The sequence below is a fragment of the Strix uralensis genome, chromosome 1 (assembly GCF_047716275.1).
Source record: "Strix uralensis isolate ZFMK-TIS-50842 chromosome 1, bStrUra1, whole genome shotgun sequence".
Taxonomy (NCBI): domain Eukaryota; kingdom Metazoa; phylum Chordata; class Aves; order Strigiformes; family Strigidae; genus Strix; species Strix uralensis.
Window position 1 is genome coordinate 38,882,727 of NC_133972.1, and position 21,260 is coordinate 38,903,986.

The 21,260-nt window shown below is 40.0% G+C and overlaps 1 protein-coding gene across 2 annotated transcripts in view; it reads right to left on the reverse strand.

The window, feature by feature from the left end:
- BZW2 (basic leucine zipper and W2 domains 2) overlaps positions 1–21,260 on the reverse strand; it is a 60,713-nt gene that overhangs the window by 4,153 nt on the left and 35,300 nt on the right. For both annotated transcript variants that reach the window (XM_074863389.1, XM_074863381.1), the window contains exons 6-10: positions 15,733–15,868; positions 12,208–12,317; positions 10,178–10,348; positions 9,572–9,718; positions 5,246–5,384 (exon numbers count right to left, since the gene is read on the reverse strand). In XM_074863389.1, coding sequence (XP_074719490.1) covers positions 5,246–5,384; positions 9,572–9,718; positions 10,178–10,348; positions 12,208–12,317; positions 15,733–15,868 — 703 coding nt within the window. The remainder of the gene's footprint in view (positions 1–5,245; positions 5,385–9,571; positions 9,719–10,177; positions 10,349–12,207; positions 12,318–15,732; positions 15,869–21,260) is intronic.

Genomic DNA, 21,260 nt, shown 5'->3' on the forward strand with positions numbered 1-21,260 from the left:
GATCAAATGAGACAGAGTAGACACATTTCACATATGCTGTTGAATAATAAACAGATGGAAGCAACAAGGGATGTGTTGGAACTTAATCAAAACTATCCCAAGACATCCAACAGTAACTGCGTATCAAGTCTTCCTGAAAATTTGGAATTAAGTGAGTATGTGTGACTGGAAGTTACCTTGTCTCTCAGACACTTTTCCAAAATAAAACCTGTTCTGCAGTTTGCTGCAACTGACAGTAAGCTGGAAACACAGGGAAAACAGAACTGCACTGGCTCTGTGCTTTTTTCAGTACATATGAAGTTGTGCTTCATGAACCATACAAGTGGCACATAAGGCTGTATCTTCCTGAAATCACAACCCACCACAATGAACTTTTCTCCCATGCAACAGAAACACTGAAGCTAAGGAAGAGGTTTCAAACAGGCTGCATAAAGTACTTGCCAGTAGGCATTAGCAGCAGCTCAAAGGCATTACAGCATTTAACAAATCAGGATTTTCATTTAGCAAATGTGAAAATATTTCACATGGACTCTCATGAAACCGCAGTTTAATCCCTGAATGTAAAAAGCTTACATTCACCACAGAGTCCTGAAGTTCACACAACTACACCTGCAGAATTACTCAGGGTGTGACATGTGTTATGATCCTTAGGGACAGGCAAAGAAAATCTGGATAGATTTCAGAAAAAAAAAGAACAACATAAAAAAAGAGTAGAGCAACCCCCTTCCGGGGCTCAAGCTAGCTCTTGGGCATTGTGGACTTTAAAAACACAAAGCTGCTGCACAGAAAAAGCTGCAGAAGCCTGTTGCTGCATTGCAGTCCATATTACGATACTGTACAAGGAAGCACTGCGAGGTAAGTACATATCTCAGTCCAACAGTAATAGGATTTAAGTTTAATTTTTAGATTTGCAGACTGTAAGCTCAATGGGTTTCTTGCCAAAGAGGAAGGGGGAACTTCTCTCTCCTGCCCCAAAACTCCAAACCTGATAATAGCAGCATGCAATCTCACTGTGTGCCTTGAAGATTAAAACATTCTCAGGTTAGGGGGATGAAAAATTTGCCTGTATAACACTCCATAGCAATAAGCCTCCTACACTAACAGAGGAGAAGAAAATGCATTCAACTACAAAAAGGACAACTGCAACTCCTTTCACTTCTGAGCAGTATTATTTGTAATACATTCATGCCTCCAGCGCTCATAAGAGATGACATTCTCCTGTCAGCACAGAGATGCTCAATTAAACAATCATGCAGGACAGGGTGTAGTTAATGATACCTCTAGGTTGCTTTGAAGCAATGGGAACACTGGGGGGGAACGGGAGCGGGAAGGGAATGATTTATTTTGTATATATATAGTTATTCCTCATTAAAGTTGATTATAGATATATTTTAACAGCTGAAGCTGAACACTGTGGTTTGTGGGTGTGTGCACATCATTTGCACTGCAGTCCCAGGTGATGCCAGCCCCAGAGAGCTGGTTTTCCTGCAGGTGCAGCCAACTGCCACTCAAACCACCCATGGCCAGAGCCTCCAGGGACATCCCTCATGAAAGGCTGAAGCTGGAGAGCAGGGAGACTGAAGACCCCAGTGTCTTTACTGCAGGGTTAACTGGAAAAGTTACTTGAAGTTCAGGTCTCAGCTTTGTACTAAATCACCCAGTTTGAATGAATTTCTGCTTTCAACTCAAACTGCATAGCCATCGGCAGTAAAGGGAAAAGCACACCCTGTCAGCTGTCAGCTGCCACCACAGTCAATCAATCTACAGTATTCAACTCTATTGCAGCTAACTCAGTTGGGAGGACAGAGCCTTAAGGCAAGGGCTCTTTCAACGCAAGGAATGTCACCCACAGTACACTTATGGTCTTAATGGTATTTTTTCTTTTTCTGGGAAAATTTTCCATCCAGTACCAAAACAAAGTACTTGAATAACGAAGATATTTAAAGACAATTGTGTTCCATCAAAAAACAAAACTTGTGTATCATGTGGAACTTGAAGATCCTGTTCTTATAAAGCAGAGGATTTCTGCAGCATTTGAGAAGACAGTCTGCATCGTTTGGTTAGAACATCTCCATACTGTAGAAAAGTATCTCTGAGGCCTAATTATGCTGCTGCAAACCAGAGTACTACTTCACATGTACTTGTGATTCTTTTTTTTTTGGTATTTTGTAAACATTACTTTGAATTCTAATGCAAAAGTACACAGAGGCTTTGTGCCTGCTAAGGATGTTTGCTGTTCAAAGGGTCAAAGGATCCTCATGAAAGGAATGGTTATTAATTTCAATAGCGTCAAGATTTCACATTTGAAATTTTCAGGTTGGACACAAGCTAAAAGAGGAGATTCTGCAAATGAATATGATATATAGTATGTAATCCAATAACAACAATACTTATTCTATCCACAGTTAAGGGACACACTGCAACATGGAATGGACTAAAAAACAACATACATTTTACAGTGCAAGCGTAACTAGCAAGGAGGCTGGCAAAATTATTAGGTGTCACTCACAAGAATTCAGTAATTTTTATTCTCCAACTGAATGTTAGATTATTGGTCACAATGCAACTGGCAGATTTACAATTGCACTGACTTTAAGTGATAACCAGAGAAGCAACATCACAGCCAGGGATCAGTACAGAACTGGACAGCTTATTTTTCTCTATACTGTACCAAGTACACAAAAATGTAATAATAATGTCAACAAACTTTACTGACTACAGAACTGCTTTTGCAGATTATACCTACAAGCTGTTAAGAAGCTGCTATCACATAAGGAAAAACAGGGCTTGAGCTTTCCTTGCAAGAAAAGTGGATATTCCTCCTCATTTAAGAGACAGAATAAAAAAACCACAACAACACAGGCTTTCAAGGCCTTCCAGGTGCTAACGAGCCCCACTGTTTCTGTTAATATGTTTTAAGTATTTCCAGGTAATTCCCAGAAAAGTAATGCAAGGGCTATTTTATGATGGAAATATGGGAAAGATTTAAATGTAAGATGTTGGACATGCTGTTGAGAGTATCTGTCAAACTATGATTGGTGCTTGGTGCCTATGATCACTGATGACTATCTTCATGCCCAGGAAGGACTCCGTCATGAGTGATAAGCAATAAACTGTCCACATTCATGCTGGTAGGTAGCTGCATTTCTGTCTGCCCATCCACAGATATTTCAGATGTCTTTATTTGTTACTAGAAGAAGTTTCATACCCTGAAACCTCTCTAGATCCTGTACAGATTACACCTGAAGCACAACAGAAAGGGGAACACAGGTGTCTGTTTTTCCCTCACCACCAACATAGCCAGTAATAGCTTTTGGGGGCTGTTTTTCTTGACTATTAGGAAACAGAAGATAGACTGACATCAGTAAATTATCTACAATAAAGTGTATGTCTCTAAAAAGATTTGATGGCTTGTTTCTAGTGGATAGTGTGAATTGAGGAGAAGGAGAGGGTGAGATCTACCAGCACTGAAACTAAGTAGAGGCAGGCAGCATGACTCTGGACAAGCCAAAGCCATAAGCCGTTAAAGCTCGATAACAACACATGGGATAAACAGGAATTGGAGGACTAGTGCTCCCAGAATCTTCCCTGGTTAATGCAGTAGCACGTCCTCACCTAATGGACACTGTTTAACTCCAAAGCTGCCTTAAGTAGATGGAGCTGATGACCCCCTTACTGTGTCCAGGACTGAGAAGGGCCCTACGGCTAGTGGCTGTAAAGTCAGGCGAGCAGTTGCCAGTAGGCAAACAGGGCAGATCCAGCTTCAGCCTAAACAGGGCCAGGAAGGGCTGGCAGCTGTGCCACCGCATGACTGCATCAGATGGCAGAGAGGCAGGTACGCTGGCACACCTGCCCCAGGTATTCTAGGCAGGAATACGGGCACAGCGAGTATTGCACATGCTGGACACACTGAACTCACAGCTTCCACTGACAGGCCGTACATTAGCTCCCAACACTCTTCTAGACATCACATGAATCCTAAACAACATTGTGGCACCTGTAGTGCTGAGACTAAAGTCTTCTCACCCTTCCTAACAAGCCTGCCCAAGTACTTCTCCAAAGTCAAAACAAGAGCACACGGTGAGCAGAGTAGATGGGAACTGGGTTCTTGGAGCACGTTAAGTTTAATGTACAGTTTAGTGACTTATTTTCTCTTTTGAAAATACTTTGTAATGTCAGTGTTGTTCTTGAATGCTAACGCAGTAATGAGGGAATCCTACACAAGACTGTTTCTGGTTTAACCATCACTTATGGTCTGAGTGCACTGCAGTTACAATACCCATTCTCCATGTCTGAAATGAAGTTTTTTTTTTTTCCAAAGAAAACGGAATAAAGTGATTGCTACAGGCTGCAGCTTCAACTTTGTCCTTAGTCATTAATACTGTTTACAAATTGTAGTATTCAAGGGCAGAGGGACAAGGTGTGTTATTTTTTCATTTGATCATTGAGGCCATGCTATACTGACACAAGGATGGAAATAAATCCACATGACTCACTTCTGCCTCTGAAGCCATGAAATTATTTTAAGTCTGAAATCATTTGCCTTGAACATGTACCTGGCCATCAGGGTGAACAAAGATCAATATTGGGTTTCTACTCCTGATTTTTCTCCTTCAACTACTTATAGCAAGAATGTCAGAACAAACTGTTTGGCAGCCACCCATCACATGCAGTGCAAGACCATTAGTCTCTATGACAACCTGACCAGAATAAACTTTCAAAGAAATCAACTTCACAATAAAATTTTAAATCCCTCAAACTATGGCACCTGCAAGAAACTGGAAGGGAAAGGAAAAGGGAAAGAAGAATAAGGAAAGCTCTTTCTGGCAGGGAGGGAGTACAAAAAAAAAAAACAAACCTGAAAAATCTTCCTGCCAAGAGGGTCTGCAATTTCAAGGTTTCTTAAATTCAAGCTTTAATCTACTTCTTAAATCTGCCAGAAATTTATAGAAATGTCTTCTTAGAACTGGTTTTATACAAGGACTGAACTGCACTTGAACAGACTGTGGCTGATGCTTGGATTTTGCTCACACTTCTTGACTACAGGATAAACACAACAGAGAGAGAAGGGCTTGTTTCGGCTTTTCCTGCTCCTTTGAACTATCAAAGCATAAGGTATTTCAGAGTTCAACACAACCTTCTCATATGCAATACCCGGAGAATGTCTGTTTGCTATTACATTGTAGGTGAGTGGTTGGCATAGAGAATACACGCCCAGTATACAACAGTGGACATAGACTTTTACCTTTATAAAAGAGTACCACTATCTTCTGAAAGGCTTTCATGAAATGGATGTTGTCATAACAGTACTCCTGCACCTTCTGGAGAAGAATCAACTCTGACTGGCCTTGAGTGCTGAACACAGCAAGCAGTGGGGCATATTGCTGAAAGGAAGAGAGAGTAAAAAATAAAATGCATATCAGTATACTGAAAATAAAAATAAACAAATGAATTTTTTTAATGTATGCGTCACGAATTTCATCCCTGAAAATCTGTTTCACTGAAAACTTATTTACTTGCCATCTGCATTTACTTAAACACATAAATGCATATACATAAATATCCATGAGCTTTTGTAAGATGTGCTGCATGCTGTGAGCTAAAAATCAGTACCACTTATAGATATTGAATTCTGTAAAACCAATTTATAAAGTCCACGCCTTGGAGTACTGCTGTTTGTACATTTCACAAGGTAGCACATACTGCTGATTCAGAAGTGATGCTGTATTGATGTTCATAATGCAAGACATCCAAAGGATGAAGTGCATAAAAATACAAGTCTTTAGTTGACACCAAGTGTCATTATTTTTTCTCATTATCACCATCAGTGTCATGACAACCTTTACTTTGATAAACAGAAACTTTTAAAGCACAGTATTAACTGCTAATGTTATTCTGACAAGATAGTAGATGCACATTTCATTGTCTTTTCCCAGAGTTTATTAATATAATAAAAGATAAAGCAAAACCTTTTTCGTTATGCATTTTTTTTCCTCTCAGTTCAGATCTTAAAATTGAAAATTACATTAAAGGACAATAACCTGTTCATTCTTAAAAACTACAGTATTTATAGCTCTCTAATTTCCTTTCCTGTTAGCCTGTGACGAGACCAACTAAGACTACAATCTTAAATTTATGGTAATATTAAGAGCATTTTTCAGAGCTGAAGGGAAGACAAATTAGCCTTGATCTTCAGAGCCCCTGGCCAAATATATATAAAGGTTACTATTTAAATTGTTCTTGAACTGATCAGCTCAGCTCTTCTTCATCGTTTTCAGTAACGCTCTGTTTGGCATTTTTCAGCTGGATTTGCAATGGCCTGATATCAGAGTTCTGGTCTGTGTGACCAAGGCTGCCAATGGACGCAGTCAGGTAACAAACCATCCATCACCAGCAGCACTGATGGACACCTTCAAAAGTACCTACACTTCAGGACTTCTCTACAAGAGGCTAAATGCTGAGAATTTTAATCAACATGATCCATGGAAAAAAAATATTAAAATGCATGAAAAACAATGGAAATTTGAAAGGTTGGTTCAGAATACCTTTTGCAAAATAATTATCAACTATTAATTTGAAGAAAGGGAGAGCAAAAAATTGTACTGTAACAAGAGCAGCTAGGCAGGCAGACAATACTTTTGGAAGAAACTACCTTTCAAAGTAACTATGAGAAATTACTAGATGTAGCTAACATCAGAGGTTGGGTTTTTCCACTTATGACAGGTACAGCCACATCTTTAGAAACAACGTTACTGTTTTGGTAAAAGCACTGCAAAACTTGTGCAGGCTTTGGGTAGCAAGACTCCCTATTTCTCCACTTTTGGCCCTTGAAGCATCCTGCGGGCATCTAGGCAAGTTGCAGGGAGGCAGGGCAATATATATTGCAGATCATTTATTTAACAGCCTCAGCAGAACCCCCTCCCATCCACAGGTTTGTGAAGTGCTGCTGTCTATAAGCGTCGAGTAATTCATAATAAAAATCCTATCTTTTCAGTTTAGAAGATATCTTCATTTTGCCACATCTGACTGACTCCCTTCACATTCCTCTCTCACTCCTGGTACAGACTCACAATTATAAGTTTCAAAAGTGTCCAACTGCTTAAGGAACCATAAAATTAGCTTCTTCTCATTGCTGGCTGAGCTAAGAGGCATTATTTTCCTTTTGCCTCGGGTTAGGTAGCAGCAGGTCAGCAGCTGCAGTGTCATGAAGCTCACACCACAGCCTTACCTGCAGTGCAAACTGTCTGGAAGATTCTCCCCACCCATGGGGAATGTCTCTTCTCTGCACTGGAGGTGGCCTATGGGCTAAGCCTCCGGTGTCATAATGAGGTTACTGGGACGATGAAGAGCTTATCCTGTTAAGATTCAGGGTTGCCCTGTCTCCTCCTGAGTTCAGCTCCTGGTAGTCCTGCCATGCGGATGGCACACGTGGCATTTACTGGTTCATGGCTGCCCACCACCTCCATTAGGAAGCCACCCATCCAGTATGGCTTGTTAAGAATGGTAAACTAGGTCAGTGTTCTGTGCTTTGACACATCTTTTCAGGGGTCCCTCATATACAGCTTATTAAAAGAAATCTAATAAATTCAAGACTGGTACCCAGATGTCAAAGCTTTGGGAACTGTGCCTTGTGAAAGTTATGCATAAGGTACAGCCATACAAGAATAAATCCCACCACCTCGCATGTCCCATGTCAAGTATGTATTTATACGCATCCTGACTCACGCCACCAGGGCAAAACAACTACATGTCGACACACAGGAGGGAACAGGAACAAGGCTCTGGGTCACTCTAACGGTGCTGACCTGATTTCTGGAGTTGGCTCACACATTGGGTCAGCTGACAGACCATAGAGAGGAATCCAAGATCTGTTTCTACCTATCATAGAGGAAGGATGTGAAACAAATGCTGTTCCTTTTTGAACACGGAAATGTAAAGAAGTAGCTAGCAAAGTCTAAATTTCTATTTCTACTGCTTTTGTTAAAATCTTACCTGCAAATAGTAAATACCCCATACAAATTTGTCTTCTATTTTCATACAGTGGATGTATGAAAGAGGCTAGAAAGATGCCTATGACATAGACAAGATGCCTTACGTAATTTAGTGGGGTTACATACAGAGCTGATGGCTTGGGTCAGTGAGATGCTCAGGGCTTAGCATCCAGTGAACAGTATTTGTACAAAGCCAGCTATGTTTCTCTTTTTTCAATGTTCAGATATTCCAAAAAGTGTTTGTTAATCTGCCCTGCAGTACTGGACAATAAATCTCAATGGATACTCTTATGACTCAAAGAGATATGATCGATTTTTACATCAAAAGAACAAGAAAAACAATGTCTCTCCTTCTGGAAACCATCTCATCTTTCTACTGATATCTGGGTCACTTGAGAAGACTTGAAGGCATCCAATTTTACCATCAAAGACTACACAAGATCCCAAGGGACTACATTTCTAGGATGACTGATTGGGAAACCAAATTCAGATGAAAGGACAGCAGTAGCAGGAGCTAAACCAACATGGCAACTCCAAGTATGGAGAGGCATCCAATATGAAGAAGAAAGGAAATCAGATCAAGCTTAAGATCCATTTTACCATAAAGAATAAAGTACAAACTGCTTTTGTCCTAGGGCAAATCTTTGCAGCCCTGGCTGTAAGGGAGTATCCTCTTGCTCACAGTTTACCAGCTTAAAAGGACTAATTCTGCTGAAAAGTCTCTCTGCCTCTGTTCTCATTTCAAGTGTATTGCACTGCACAATTCCTTCAGACTTAGATGAGGAATATAAACCACAGCAGTGACTGATGCCTCTGCACTGGTTTTAGGTTTTGAGGAGTTTTCTTCCACTCCAAGGTCGTAAGAGTTTTTTGTACCAATGTGCAGCTGTGATACTGCAATCTGTCATCACTTAGGAAACTACAGCCTGTCTTTCTATACGTTCAGTTCTCCCATCCACAAGGACAGTACCTGGATCAGAGAGTAACCACACTGTACAATGCACATGCTCTCAAGCCAGCTCCCGGCTTATTAGTTGAAAAGTCGCTGAGTATCCAGCTCCCACAGTCAATATTGGCAACAACCATTTCACAGATTCTGAGCTCAGCAGTCCTGCCTGGATCTAACCAACTCTGCGCAAAGCCAGCACAGGTGCTGCCTCACCATGCTCCCAAAACTTCTTTGCTTCTGGCAAAGACACTGCAAAGGCAGTTCCTGCAGGCTTACTAGTCAGGTCTGAGCAGAGCTGAGTCTCAGCATTTGCTTAGCATTGTCCCCAAGGCACGGAGCCTCTCAGGATCTGGCACACTGAGAAAGCACAAAGCAGAGGTGCTCAAGGCTGCAACCACCTCAGTTTGCTCCGGCTCTCTGCACTGTATGTCTCAGGGTATTCAACAGCCTCAACTACCTGAACTTTGTATTCATTTGACTAAAGGAGAAGGGACTATACACAGTGCTTGGTGTGTTCAGTGCCAGCCCCCAAAACTCTAAATCTCCTGGATTTAAACAGGTAAACTTGACAGCTGTAGAATGTACTCTGTTCATCCACAGCAGCCCTTCCCCTCTTCACCCATGCACGCACCTTTAGATGTTTGAGGGCTTGCTCTGCAACCAGCTCTTCCTTCTTGTTCCATTCCACAGCGTTCATGACACAGGTCCACAGGAGACCAATCACTGCCGGCTCTGGCAGCTCATTTCTTTTCATTTCCTCTTTTACATAAAGCACTACCTGGAGCAGGAAATAAACTGCTGTCTTCAGCAACATTTCCAAACAACCAGAATACTTGCAGTCATTTACAAATAACACCATGGTATAGAAGTAGTAAGATGAGAACAAGAGTAATAAAAAGGAAGCATTTCACATGTTTTTATTTAGCAACATTATTATTACTTAACTACAAGTTTTGTCCCTCCCCTCCAACCTAACAGTTAATGCAGTTAAATGAAATACATTCTGATAAGTATAACTGAACAGAAACCCCCAAACCCCATAGTCAGTTGCACTTGCAATCCAGAGGATGGTCTGTTGCTTTAGTCTTAAGCACAGAGTAAGCTGATGAACAAATTAAAATAATTTAAAGAAAAACAGAGGAAATCTATGAGGTGCTCGTATCTGTTCCTCTGTACCTATTCTTGATTTAAGTCCTTGACTATTATTATATAAACAGAAGTTATAAAAAACCACTACCTCTTTAATCGGGCATTCCTGAGAGAGACGTTCTTGTAGCTCTTTTTGAAGTTCTTTACGAGTTCCCAGTGACTGCTGAACTCTAAGGAAATCTGAGAGCTCTTTTAGACCTGCTTCAGTAAAATACTTGGCAAAATGGTCCACATTCTGCCGGTTGGCTGGAAATAGTTCCTAAAAAGACAGGAATGCTCTCTGTTAAATAAATAACCAACTATGACGCTTGACAGAATGGAAGGAACGTTTTTGAAGGATGAAAAGGGGGAATCACCTGATACTGCTCTTAGAAGTCAGTGCTTGTATTAGCACTGGAAAAGTCAACATTTTAATTCATCATGTTGTGTTTCATTATAGTGAAGGGAAAAATGATGGTCAATTACACAAAAAAAAAACTAACATCCTCTCCACATGAATTACATTTACTTATGAATAGCTGTCAGCTTAAGATGTCTCTCAAAACAGTCCTCAGAGAAACTATACCTTTTGCAGATTCCAAGAATCTTGTAGGGAAAGTACAAAGGAATAGATGGTAAAGCCATTATACGCAAAGCACATTTACCATGCCCTACCATTGCATCCACACATTCAACTCTTACGAAAAATACACTTTGCAATAAATATATGGCCCAGGCACCCTGGCCGGACGTCACCACTCTGCTGAGCAATGATTACCACTAACGTGTCATTTAACAAAAAGTCACAAAATCCACTACGTACTGTTAACATTAACTCCTGCAGGCATTTCTAATTCAAAGACACTGTCAATCTATGATATATGGAAGTCCAGCTACTTAGAATAGTTAAAATTATTCTTAAAAATTGCTATAGCAAATGCCCCATATTGGCAAGGATTCAATGGCATTTGCTTAACATCCAATTCTTGATGTCTAACAATGGTTTATGGGATAGATAGCATTTTTTTTACAAAGAAGTTAGAGACCTTCAATCTGTTTACTTACTGAAAATGAGATTAGGAAGAAACTATCATGAAAGCATCTATGCTAGGCAACATCATGTGATACTTTATAGTTCTTTAATATAGCAGCATAATGAGAGCCAACAGCTGAAAGCTTAAGTCAGTCAAGTCTGAAATAGAAGTAAGATGCAATTTGCTTTTTCCCCCTCTCTTAATGAAAAGTGTAATTAGCCCATTTCCCAGCTTTATGGCAAATTATTTATGACTTGGACTCTTAAAATCAAATACAAATTGAAGAGATGAAGGGGTGTGGGATGTTGCTTCACTTTTGAAAGATTCTTGCCTAATCATAGATTATTGAGGTAGAAACAGGAAATACCGCTGAAATTCTCCAGGCAGTGCTACATACGATGTAGTGCATTTGATTGGATTATCACAGCAGCAATCTTTTTGAGGATTATAAAAACCCTATTGATCTTCAGAAAGACACTGGGAGAGAAAGGCACATGTCATTGCATCATATTCATATATACTCTAAATACCTCAGGTCACAGGTTTTGAGTCCAAAAGCTGAAAGCCTTCCTGCATTGCTCCTGCTAGGTCTGCTGTCATCACTGCAGGACCATTTATGCTACCCAGATGGCTACTGCTGCAGAAAATTACCTTACTGTGCTTTCACTACACTATTTAAACACTGTCGCTTTAAAAAGTTATATTCTAATCATAACCCTTTATAATTTATTTATTATTTACAAAAGTAAAACACATTTCAAAAAAATAGAAATCCTCTAGCACAGTTGCTGGTGGTGTATGTTTTGTTAGCAGTGGTTAGAAAAAAAACCATTTAATTAATTCCCAACCCCATATATACAGTCTTTCAGAAGGCATTTAACTACAGGAAAAATAGAGACAGAATGTAAAAACATGTGATATTTAATATTCATGAACCTGTATCAATGCTACAGCCATAACAATATTGCTGTGATTCAAAATATTTAAAAAATGCTGAGAGAGTCTGAGGGGGAGTTAACATGCTTACAGCAAACTACCATCTGCATTTTATTTTCTTCTCTTTCCCAAGGACACATAAGGAATATTGAAAATATATTGTACTTACTAGCAATCTCTTATCAAGGTTGGCTTTTCTTAAAGCAGAGGTAACAGAATTGGCATCTTTCTCTGCCATCCATGCTTTAAAAAGCTTTACAGCGAAAGAAGCTGCAATCCCTGTTTCAGAAAAAAGACAAAACATGCTTCAGCAATTTTCAACATGAATTAGAGATGGCTGTAGGAATTACAAGGTTACAAAATGGTTACAAGAATACGGAATGAAAATACATTTATGACAACGGGACCAAACATGTAGAGCTGAAATGGTCATTTTTTCCTTTAATGCAGTATTAATTTTCAGAAGTATGCTAGATTGTTTGAAAATCCTTTCATTCTGTATTGCCCATCTCCATCCAATTGTTAAATGATTTTTTTTTTCAATTATTTTTCCTACCTCCCCAATTTACAGACCAAGTCCAATGCAAAAGAAAAAATTATGCGTTAAATCAGTTCGGAAATGAGGGCACAAAATAATAAAGGGTAGTCAGAAATAAGAACTGAAAAAACATATCTTCAAAGAGCTTTTTAGCAAGTCCTGGAATAGGGTTAAAGAACTTTGCAACTTTGAGGTAACTGATTGAACCCCATCCTCCTAGGAGGCATTTAGTAGCTGGTAGGACCAGGCACAAATACTGTTTTAAGTGGGAAAATTCCTTCCTCAAGGCACAACTTAGCATTGTTGTGCATTAAATCAAACAAACTCTACCTTCACTAGCTGTAGCTTTCCCAGGGAAGCTAATAAACCGTTAGCCTGACACCTCCTGTTTCCCTCTGGCATGTGTTCCTAGAGCAGCAGCACCATGGCCCTGCTGCGGCTTCTCAGCTGCGAGTGGCAAGTGCAGGGAGCTGAAGGAAGCTGAAACATCTCAGAGATGGAGAAACAGCTCATCCTTGAGGAAGATCCCCCGTAGACCAGTTATATTTCTCTGTACTACACTCATATTAACATTTACAGTGGGATTGACTGTGATGATAATAACAATGGTCAATACAATTTTCTGTTTCACCTCCAAACAGTCCTGAAGCTCTGAGAGCTAGATGGGACCTACTGGTAGGAAGTAGCTTCATCATTCTTAGCCACTTTATAGATAGATATCCATTCCTCTCATTTCTAGGATACATTGACTAAATGAGTCATCAAACAAGAACAGAAAAGATTATTCCCAGAGCAGTGTAACTTCATTAACATTCATTACAGATCTTGGCTGTTATGACAGTTTTGGCAACCTTATTTCAAGAGCTTAGTCGTAAGACACGATCCTTAGAGAAATACTATATGGAACCATGGATGCACAATGTCACGCCAAGAAAGGCCTACAAATACTACTTTGAGTTTGTTTTAGATGTCATACAGCAGGTTCCAAGTGAAACCGGCATGATGCAGCAATCGTAAGTACTGTAGGCTGACTAGTCAAGACTGACAAAGCCTGGTCAATCAACAGGGGACCTAGGCGTAACTTCCACCTGTAATTTCTGAACCTGCAAACACAGTTTAGCATATCCAACGTACGCTTATGTGTTTAATATCATAATTGAATGGAATGGTCTCTGTCACCAAGCACTGTCCCCAACACCCATGTCCAAAACCCTTTTTCAAGTTTTAGCTTAAAGCAAGTTTTATGCCAGTACCAATATTAAAGGGAGACTATTCTAGGGCTTAACTACCCACATATGTTTTCAAACTTAGTTCTAATTTACAGCCCAAAATTATCATTGGCCAGTTCCTATACTCTATTCATGTGCTGCCACTGTCTCTTCCTTTAAATAGCTCTTCTCTTTTTCTGTTTTTTTCTCTATTTGCAGAAAGTCACTTCAGCCATTAATTTTATTAACGCTGTTAGCTGTTCTTTGTATTTGCACTGTTTTTTCAGCATGGGTGACAAAGAAGGGTACACTTAACCCTGATGAGGTTCCACCGCTGCCTCGACTTTTCTCTGTCTCTGATAGAAATATGTCAGCCATCCCCAAAATACTTTTTTTTTTTTTCCATCTATACATCACAGTAGAGGTAATGACACACTGAAAAAGGGCAATCCTACAATGAATCAGGTATTTGCCCTCAAATTTGACAGATTTCCTGTCTGCACAATCTACCCTTGTCTCACTTTCAGCCAATTCTTTGCCAATGTTACAATTCCCATGCCGACCAACTCCCTCAGCTCAACTAATTGTTTCCTCACATATTTTAACCTCACCTGTCTGCAGCATTGTTTTTTGTAAATCAAAGTATCAAGTTTATTCTTGTATGATCTACCTGGTTTAAGCCTTGCTCTATTTCCTCTTTTTCATTTATCTTTGCATCTTTAATTATTTTTTCATAAAAGATCTATTCCAGATTTTCCTCAAATGCTGACACAAGTACATTTTTAGTATACATAAACCAAGAACCAAAAGTATATGTAAGCTCTTGACAAAAGTTTAGAGCTCCTAGAAACATAAGTTCATAATGCAAATTGAATTTGTTCTAGGATTTGTACATAACAATTGTATTCCTAAAATGTTACATTTAAAATGAGTTTTAAAAATTTGAGTTTTCAGATGCCTCTTGTCTTCCCATAACTAGGAACAGACTTTGATTTAAAAACATTGCAGGCAATCACCCTAAGACATGGATTAGTACTTTTGTTTGAATTTTCTCCTAGTTTAATTCTGATTCCAAAAACTGTGGGTGATGACAGAGCAAAGCTGCAGCTGTGGCTTTTCTTTCTGCAGCATTTAGAAAACAAATGTAATGGTTACCATGCTGCAAATGAGAACATGAAGTCAGAATTTTTTAATTTTTTTTTAAATGAAAGTTAGAATACATTTCAGCTAATATATAGCTCTTTAACAAAACCAAAAAGGTTTCATGAAAACTGTTCAACACTGACAGCACATTTGCAATTATTCCAGGTAGTCAGGAACTGACAGAGAAACACATAGTTGAGCAAGCATTTGGAAAATCAGGACTCCAAAGTAGACGGCTATAAATAAATAACTAAATACCACCCTCCCCAACCCCCCGCAAATAATCTCAAAAAGGCATTATACCCTAAGACTGAAAGAACAGTAACTCATCATATGGTAAACAGAAGTCCATGGGAAAATGGTTCAATCACTGATCTCTACTGGTATGAAGGCAAAATGAGGGTTTGACTTTTTTTTTTTTTCCTTCTGCAACACCCAGCTGGCCTGCATGTGCTCTCTGTCCCACTTCACACTCACATGCACAAGATATTGTCAACACTTGAAAAAATGCTAGTAGACATATCTCAGGAATAGATGTTATACCACACTTTTATAGTATCCAGTAATACATATATTCTACAGTTTTGCACACACATGTATAACTTCCAAAAACATAAATCCTTTGGGGATTGTTCTTGCCTTTTGTTGCTTTTTTTCCTATGTTTGACTGCCCTCTTAGAAGATTTCACAACTTACGTTGATTTCTGTTGTACAGTTACAGGCCTCCAACATATAAAATATGTTGCAACAGAACACATTTACTATTCAAGCTAACATAAGAAAAAAGATCACATGGAAAAATTACCTTCTTTGACTATATTGTCAGTGAAGAGGCTTGTTAAAATTGTAGCAGGAAGAGTCCCGTTGGCTAACAGGATGCCAGAAAGCATTGCCAGCTTTGTCTGTTCCGTCTCAGTAAAGGCTTTAAGAAACAGCAGCAGCTGTGGGTCAGACAAGGGGAAAAAAAAAAAAAACCAAAACTCTGAGCCATAGGTAACAATAACAGATAAAGACAAATATTAGCAGACAGTTTAATTTCTTATTTCTCAAGAAGTCCCACCTTAATTAATAGCAATCCTGTCAAAATCTGTCCTGAAGCATGGCAGTGACATTTCACTATTTGCTTATAATTTCACTTTCTGTAAGGATACAAGCACGTGGAATACAGCATTACTCAGGGAGACAAAGCCTGTCTTCTCCAAATATACGTATACATGTGTAAAAATAAAAGTACTTGTTAAAGGCTTGAGACAGAAATTACAGGATCACAGACTTGCTGATTTCAACATGCCAACAGAAGCCTGCCCATTCACATCTTCAGAATTTGGACTAAGCCCCACGCAGTTGTAGTTCATTTTCTAGCTTACAAAAACTATTACTCATCCAAACAATAAAAGGATGAGAAAGTTTCCTGTTTTCCATTTGGGGAAGGGAACACAGCACCGTTGCAACAGATTTTCTATGGGCTAAAATAAGAAATATATCTCAAGTTCAGACATTCTTGATAAAGCTGACAAAGGACAGACAGGAACAAAAGCTGCTTTAAGAACTCACCATTCCCACTACTAATTACAAGTAGAACCAAACAGCTTGAGAAAGAAATTACAAATCTCACTATCTTAAATGCTAAAAGATCTGAACTACATATTTACCTCTTAAAAAACAAAAAATGGCAATTAACTCTATTTTATGTATCTTAATTTCTTATGTTCAAATTAATGACTTGAAAGCACATTGATGAAGTACATTACACCTCTTTTCCTTTACTTCAGGAAAAAAGTCAAAATGAGATGTCAATAGCATTACTGTTAACAATACTGTTTTCTTAACATGTTGCTAGCAATCACAGTAATGGTGATGGGAAAAAGGAGGCTAGACAGCAAAGTGCAGTTTCACTCCTTGCAAAAAGCTTCTGACCCCATCAGAAGCTAGCTTACAAATTTAGGGGAAAAGAGGAAGGAAAAGAGGAAGGAAAAGAGGAAGGAAAAGAGGAAGGAAAAGAGGAAGGAAAAGAGGAAGGAAAAGAGGAAGGAAAAGAGGAAGGAAAAGAGGAAGGAAAAGAGGAAGGAAAAGAGGAAGGAAAAGAGGAAGGAAAAGAGGAAGGAAAAGAGGAAGGAAAAGAGGAAGGAAAAGAGGAAGGAAAAGAGGAAGGAAAAGAGGAAGGAAAAGAGGAAGGAAAAGAGGAAGGAAAAGAGGAAGGAAAAGAGGAAGGAAAAGAGGAAGGAAAAGAGGAAGGAAAAGAGGAAGGAAAAGAGGAAGGAAAAGAGGAAGGAAAAGAGGAAGGAAAAGAGGAAGGAAAAGAGGAAGGAAAAGAGGAAGGAAAAGAGGAAGGAAAAGAGGAAGGAAAAGAGGAAGGAAAAGAGGAAGGAAAAGAGGAAGGAAAAGAGGAAGGAAAAGAGGAAGGAAAAGAGGAAGGAAAAGAGGAAGGAAAAGAGGAAGGAAAAGAGGAAGGAAAAGAGGAAGGAAAAGAGGAAGGAAAAGAGGAAGGAAAAGAGGAAGGAAAAGAGGAAGGAAAAGAGGAAGGAAAAGAGGAAGGAAAAGAGGAAGGAAAAGAGGAAGGAAAAGAGGAAGGAAAAGAGGAAGGAAAAGAGGAAGGAAAAGAGGAAGGAAAAGAGGAAGGAAAAGAGGAAGGAAAAGAGGAAGGAAAAGAGGAAGGAAAAGAGGAAGGAAAAGAGGAAGGAAAAGAGGAAGGAAAAGAGGAAGGAAAAGAGGAAGGAAAAGAGGAAGGAAAAGAGGAAGGAAAAGAGGAAGGAAAAGAGGAAGGAAAAGAGGAAGGAAAAGAGGAAGGAAAAGAGGAAGGAAAAGAGGAAGGAAAAGAGGAAGGAAAAGAGGAAGGAAAAGAGGAAGGAAAGACTGCAGACATCCATTCTGGAGTTAAAAGGAATTCTCATTTCCTTCTTCAGCTACTACCACTTTATTCAGCTACCTTCTTCTGTCATGACACCCTTTTTCCTTCTCCAAATAAGTAATCATAGAATCGTATCATAGAACTATAGAATCACAGAACGGTTTGGGTTGGAAAGGACCTTAAAGCCCATCCAGTCCCAACCCCCCTGCCATGGGCAGGGACACCTTCCACTAGCCCAGGTTGCTCAAAGCCCCGTCCAACCTGGCCTTGAACACTGCCAGGGAGGGGGCAGCCACAGCTTCTCTGGGCAACCTGTGCCAGGGCCTCACCACCCACATAGTGAAGAATTTCTTCCTTATATCTAACCTAAATCTACCCTCTTTCAGTTTAAAACTGTTACCCCTCATCCTATCACTACACTACCTGATGGAGAGTCCCTTCCCACCTTTCCTGTAGGCCCCTTTAAGTACTGGAAGACCACTATAAGGTCTCCTCAGAGCCAACTCTCCCCCAACTCTCTCAGCCTGTCCTCCTAAGGGAGGTGCTCCAGCCCCCTGATCATCTTTGTGGCCTACTCTGGACCTGCTCAAGCAGGTCCATGTCCTTATGTTGGGGGGCCCAGAGCTGAACACAGTACTCCTGGTGGGGTCTCACAAGAGCAGAGTAGAGGGGGAGAATCACCTCCCTTGACCTGCTGGCCACACTTCTCTTGATGCAGCCCAGGATACAGCTGGCTTTCTGGACTGTGAACACCCACTGCTGGATCACAGTCAGTTTTTCATCCACTAATGCTCCCAAGTCCTTCTCTGCAGGGCTGCTCCCAATCCACTCATCACCCAGCCTGTATTTGTGCTTGGGATTGCCCCAATCCATGTGCAGGACCTTGCACTTGGCCTTGTTGAACTTCATGAGGTTCACACAGGCCCACCTCTCCAGCCTATCCAGGTCCCTCTGGATGGCACATCCCTTCCCTCCAGCGTGTCAACCGCACCACACAGCTTGGTGTTGTCAGCAAACTTGCTGAGGGTGCACTCAGTCCCACTGCCCATGTCACCAACAAAGATGTTAAACAGTGCTGGTCCCAGTACTGACCCCTGAGGAATGCCACTCGTCACTGCTCTCCACTTGGACATTGAGTCATTGACCACAACTCTTTGAGTGCGACCACCCAGCCAATTTCTTATCCATCAAGTGCTCCATCCATCAAATCCATGTCTCTCCAATTTAGAGACAAGGATGTTGTGCTGTGTCAAATGCTTTGCACAAGTTTAGGTAGATGACATCTGTTGCTCTTCCCTTATCCACCAACGCTGTAAGTGCATCATAGACGGCCACCAAATTTGTCAAGCACAATTTGCCTTTAGTGAAGCCATGTGGGCTGTCACCAGTCACCTCCTTATTTTCCATGTGCCCTAGCATAGTTTACAGGAGGATCTGCTCCATGATCTTGACAGACACAGAGGTGAGACTGACTGGCCCGGAGTTCCCCAGGTCTTCCTCTTCTCCCTTTTTAAAAATAGGGGGTTATGTTTCCCCTTTTCCAGTCAGCGGGAACTTCACCAGACTGCCACAATTTCTCAAATATGATGGACAGTGGCTTAGCCACTTCACCCACCAGTTCCCCCAGGACCTGCGGATCCATCTCATCAGGTCCCATGGATGCAATCAAAGCAGAACAGCTCATTCTGATGGAAAATTCCCACTCAGTTTCCAAATTAAGGGTATTTCTTAATTACCAAATCCTACCCATACAAAGGGACAGAATATCACACATGTCCCCATGCTTGCTTGTTACCATGGACAGTGAGAGCTTTTCTCCAAGATACCTAAGCAGCTTATCATTAATTTTAAAGTAGTGTTATGTTTAGAATCTGTATAAGTAATGAAGTTATTAAAACTTATGCAGTGTTTTATGAATAGCTCTGCTCTGTATCAGTGAACAGAACTGAAAAAACCTCATTCACATGGTAGTACTTATATAATAACATCAGCTTTAAATTACAGCTTACACAGGCCTGAATGATTCAACCACAGACAAATAATTTGGGTTTTTTTAGTGGGCTTCAGCCTAATGAGTGCAACATGCAGTTTTAGCTTAAAGGAAAAATTATGAAACTATAAAATCTAGAGGTGTAATTTTATTTCAATAATCTGTGAAATAACCAAAAAATGTACGAAAATTTGGGATGCAGATGAATGGAATTATTATTTCTAAACGTATGGATGAGGAACAAGAGGTGTGCTGTACTTCCAAATGCAGCAATTAACTGGTATATATAATGGTGCAGGTAAAGGAACTCCTGGGCCACATGGGGAAGATTGAAAACATTTTTACAGAATTTCAATATAAGCCTAGTGTAAAATGGAGGCCTGGGGATTTTAAGTTTTCTTTATACAAGCTTTATAAACAATAATGTACCAAAGTGAGATCTGCACAAGAAAAAATTCAGAATTAGACCTTTTGCTCTTTATTGTAAGTACTGAGACTGGTATTTTAACAAAGAGGAAACAGCTTTAGTTTTCTGTGTAGCCTACTTAACTCTTTTTCCTTCTGCTCCCATATAAGCAACAGATGAGGATTTTGATTAGAGAGTGGTCACACTGACTACTTTAAAATGACAGACCAGGTTTTGACATACTTCTGGGCTGCAATCTCCATTGGGTTTTGCCAGTAACAAGTAGATCATGAACAGTTATACCCATTCATGTCAGATTTGAGTCATGAAAGCAACAATGGCAGGAAATCCAGCTGCAAAGCCAGAGTCATGCAATCCAAGATGGAAAAAGATTCTAAGAGAAGAACACCCAAATATTTATCAACTCTAGTTTAAGAGAAATCTGTATTTGTTCACATGCTTTGGAAGGTCTGAAATCACATATCTATGAAGTTCACAGCCTCATCCTCTTCTCTTTCCTCTGAAACACGCTTCTTGCAAGTCTCTTGGCATGAATCTGAATTACAGTGTTCTTGAACTGTACCCCACTGCAGTATGTTTTGAGCAGGAACCTCGTCTCCTACACACTTCTCACTACTTAAAGCACTATTGGTGCTACTAGCATAGTTTTTGTTTTACTAATATTTTTGAAAAGCAGCTCAAATAAACATACATTTCATTTTCTGCTGTTCAAGGATATTACTCTATTCTTTCCAGCAATTGTGAAACATAATCTAATTTGGGGGGAGACTGGGTGATAGGAAGAATCAAAACCTTTAGTAATCCCACTTAAGAACCATCAAAAAGAACAAAATGTTCAGTTCAAAGCTGACGTTTCAGATTTTTTTGCTGATTACTTTAAGAGCTCTTCTTTCACCATCACAATTACAAACCTCAGCAGGGAAGTCACAAAATGTCCAAGTCACTTCAGAATAGTACCAAACCACCCACAGAAAGTTCTCCAAGCTGCTGCTTCCCTGCTGCTAGCCAAGCACTGCCATTACTGCTTTTGTTCCAGATACAGACTGATTTCAGGCATAAAATGCGCAG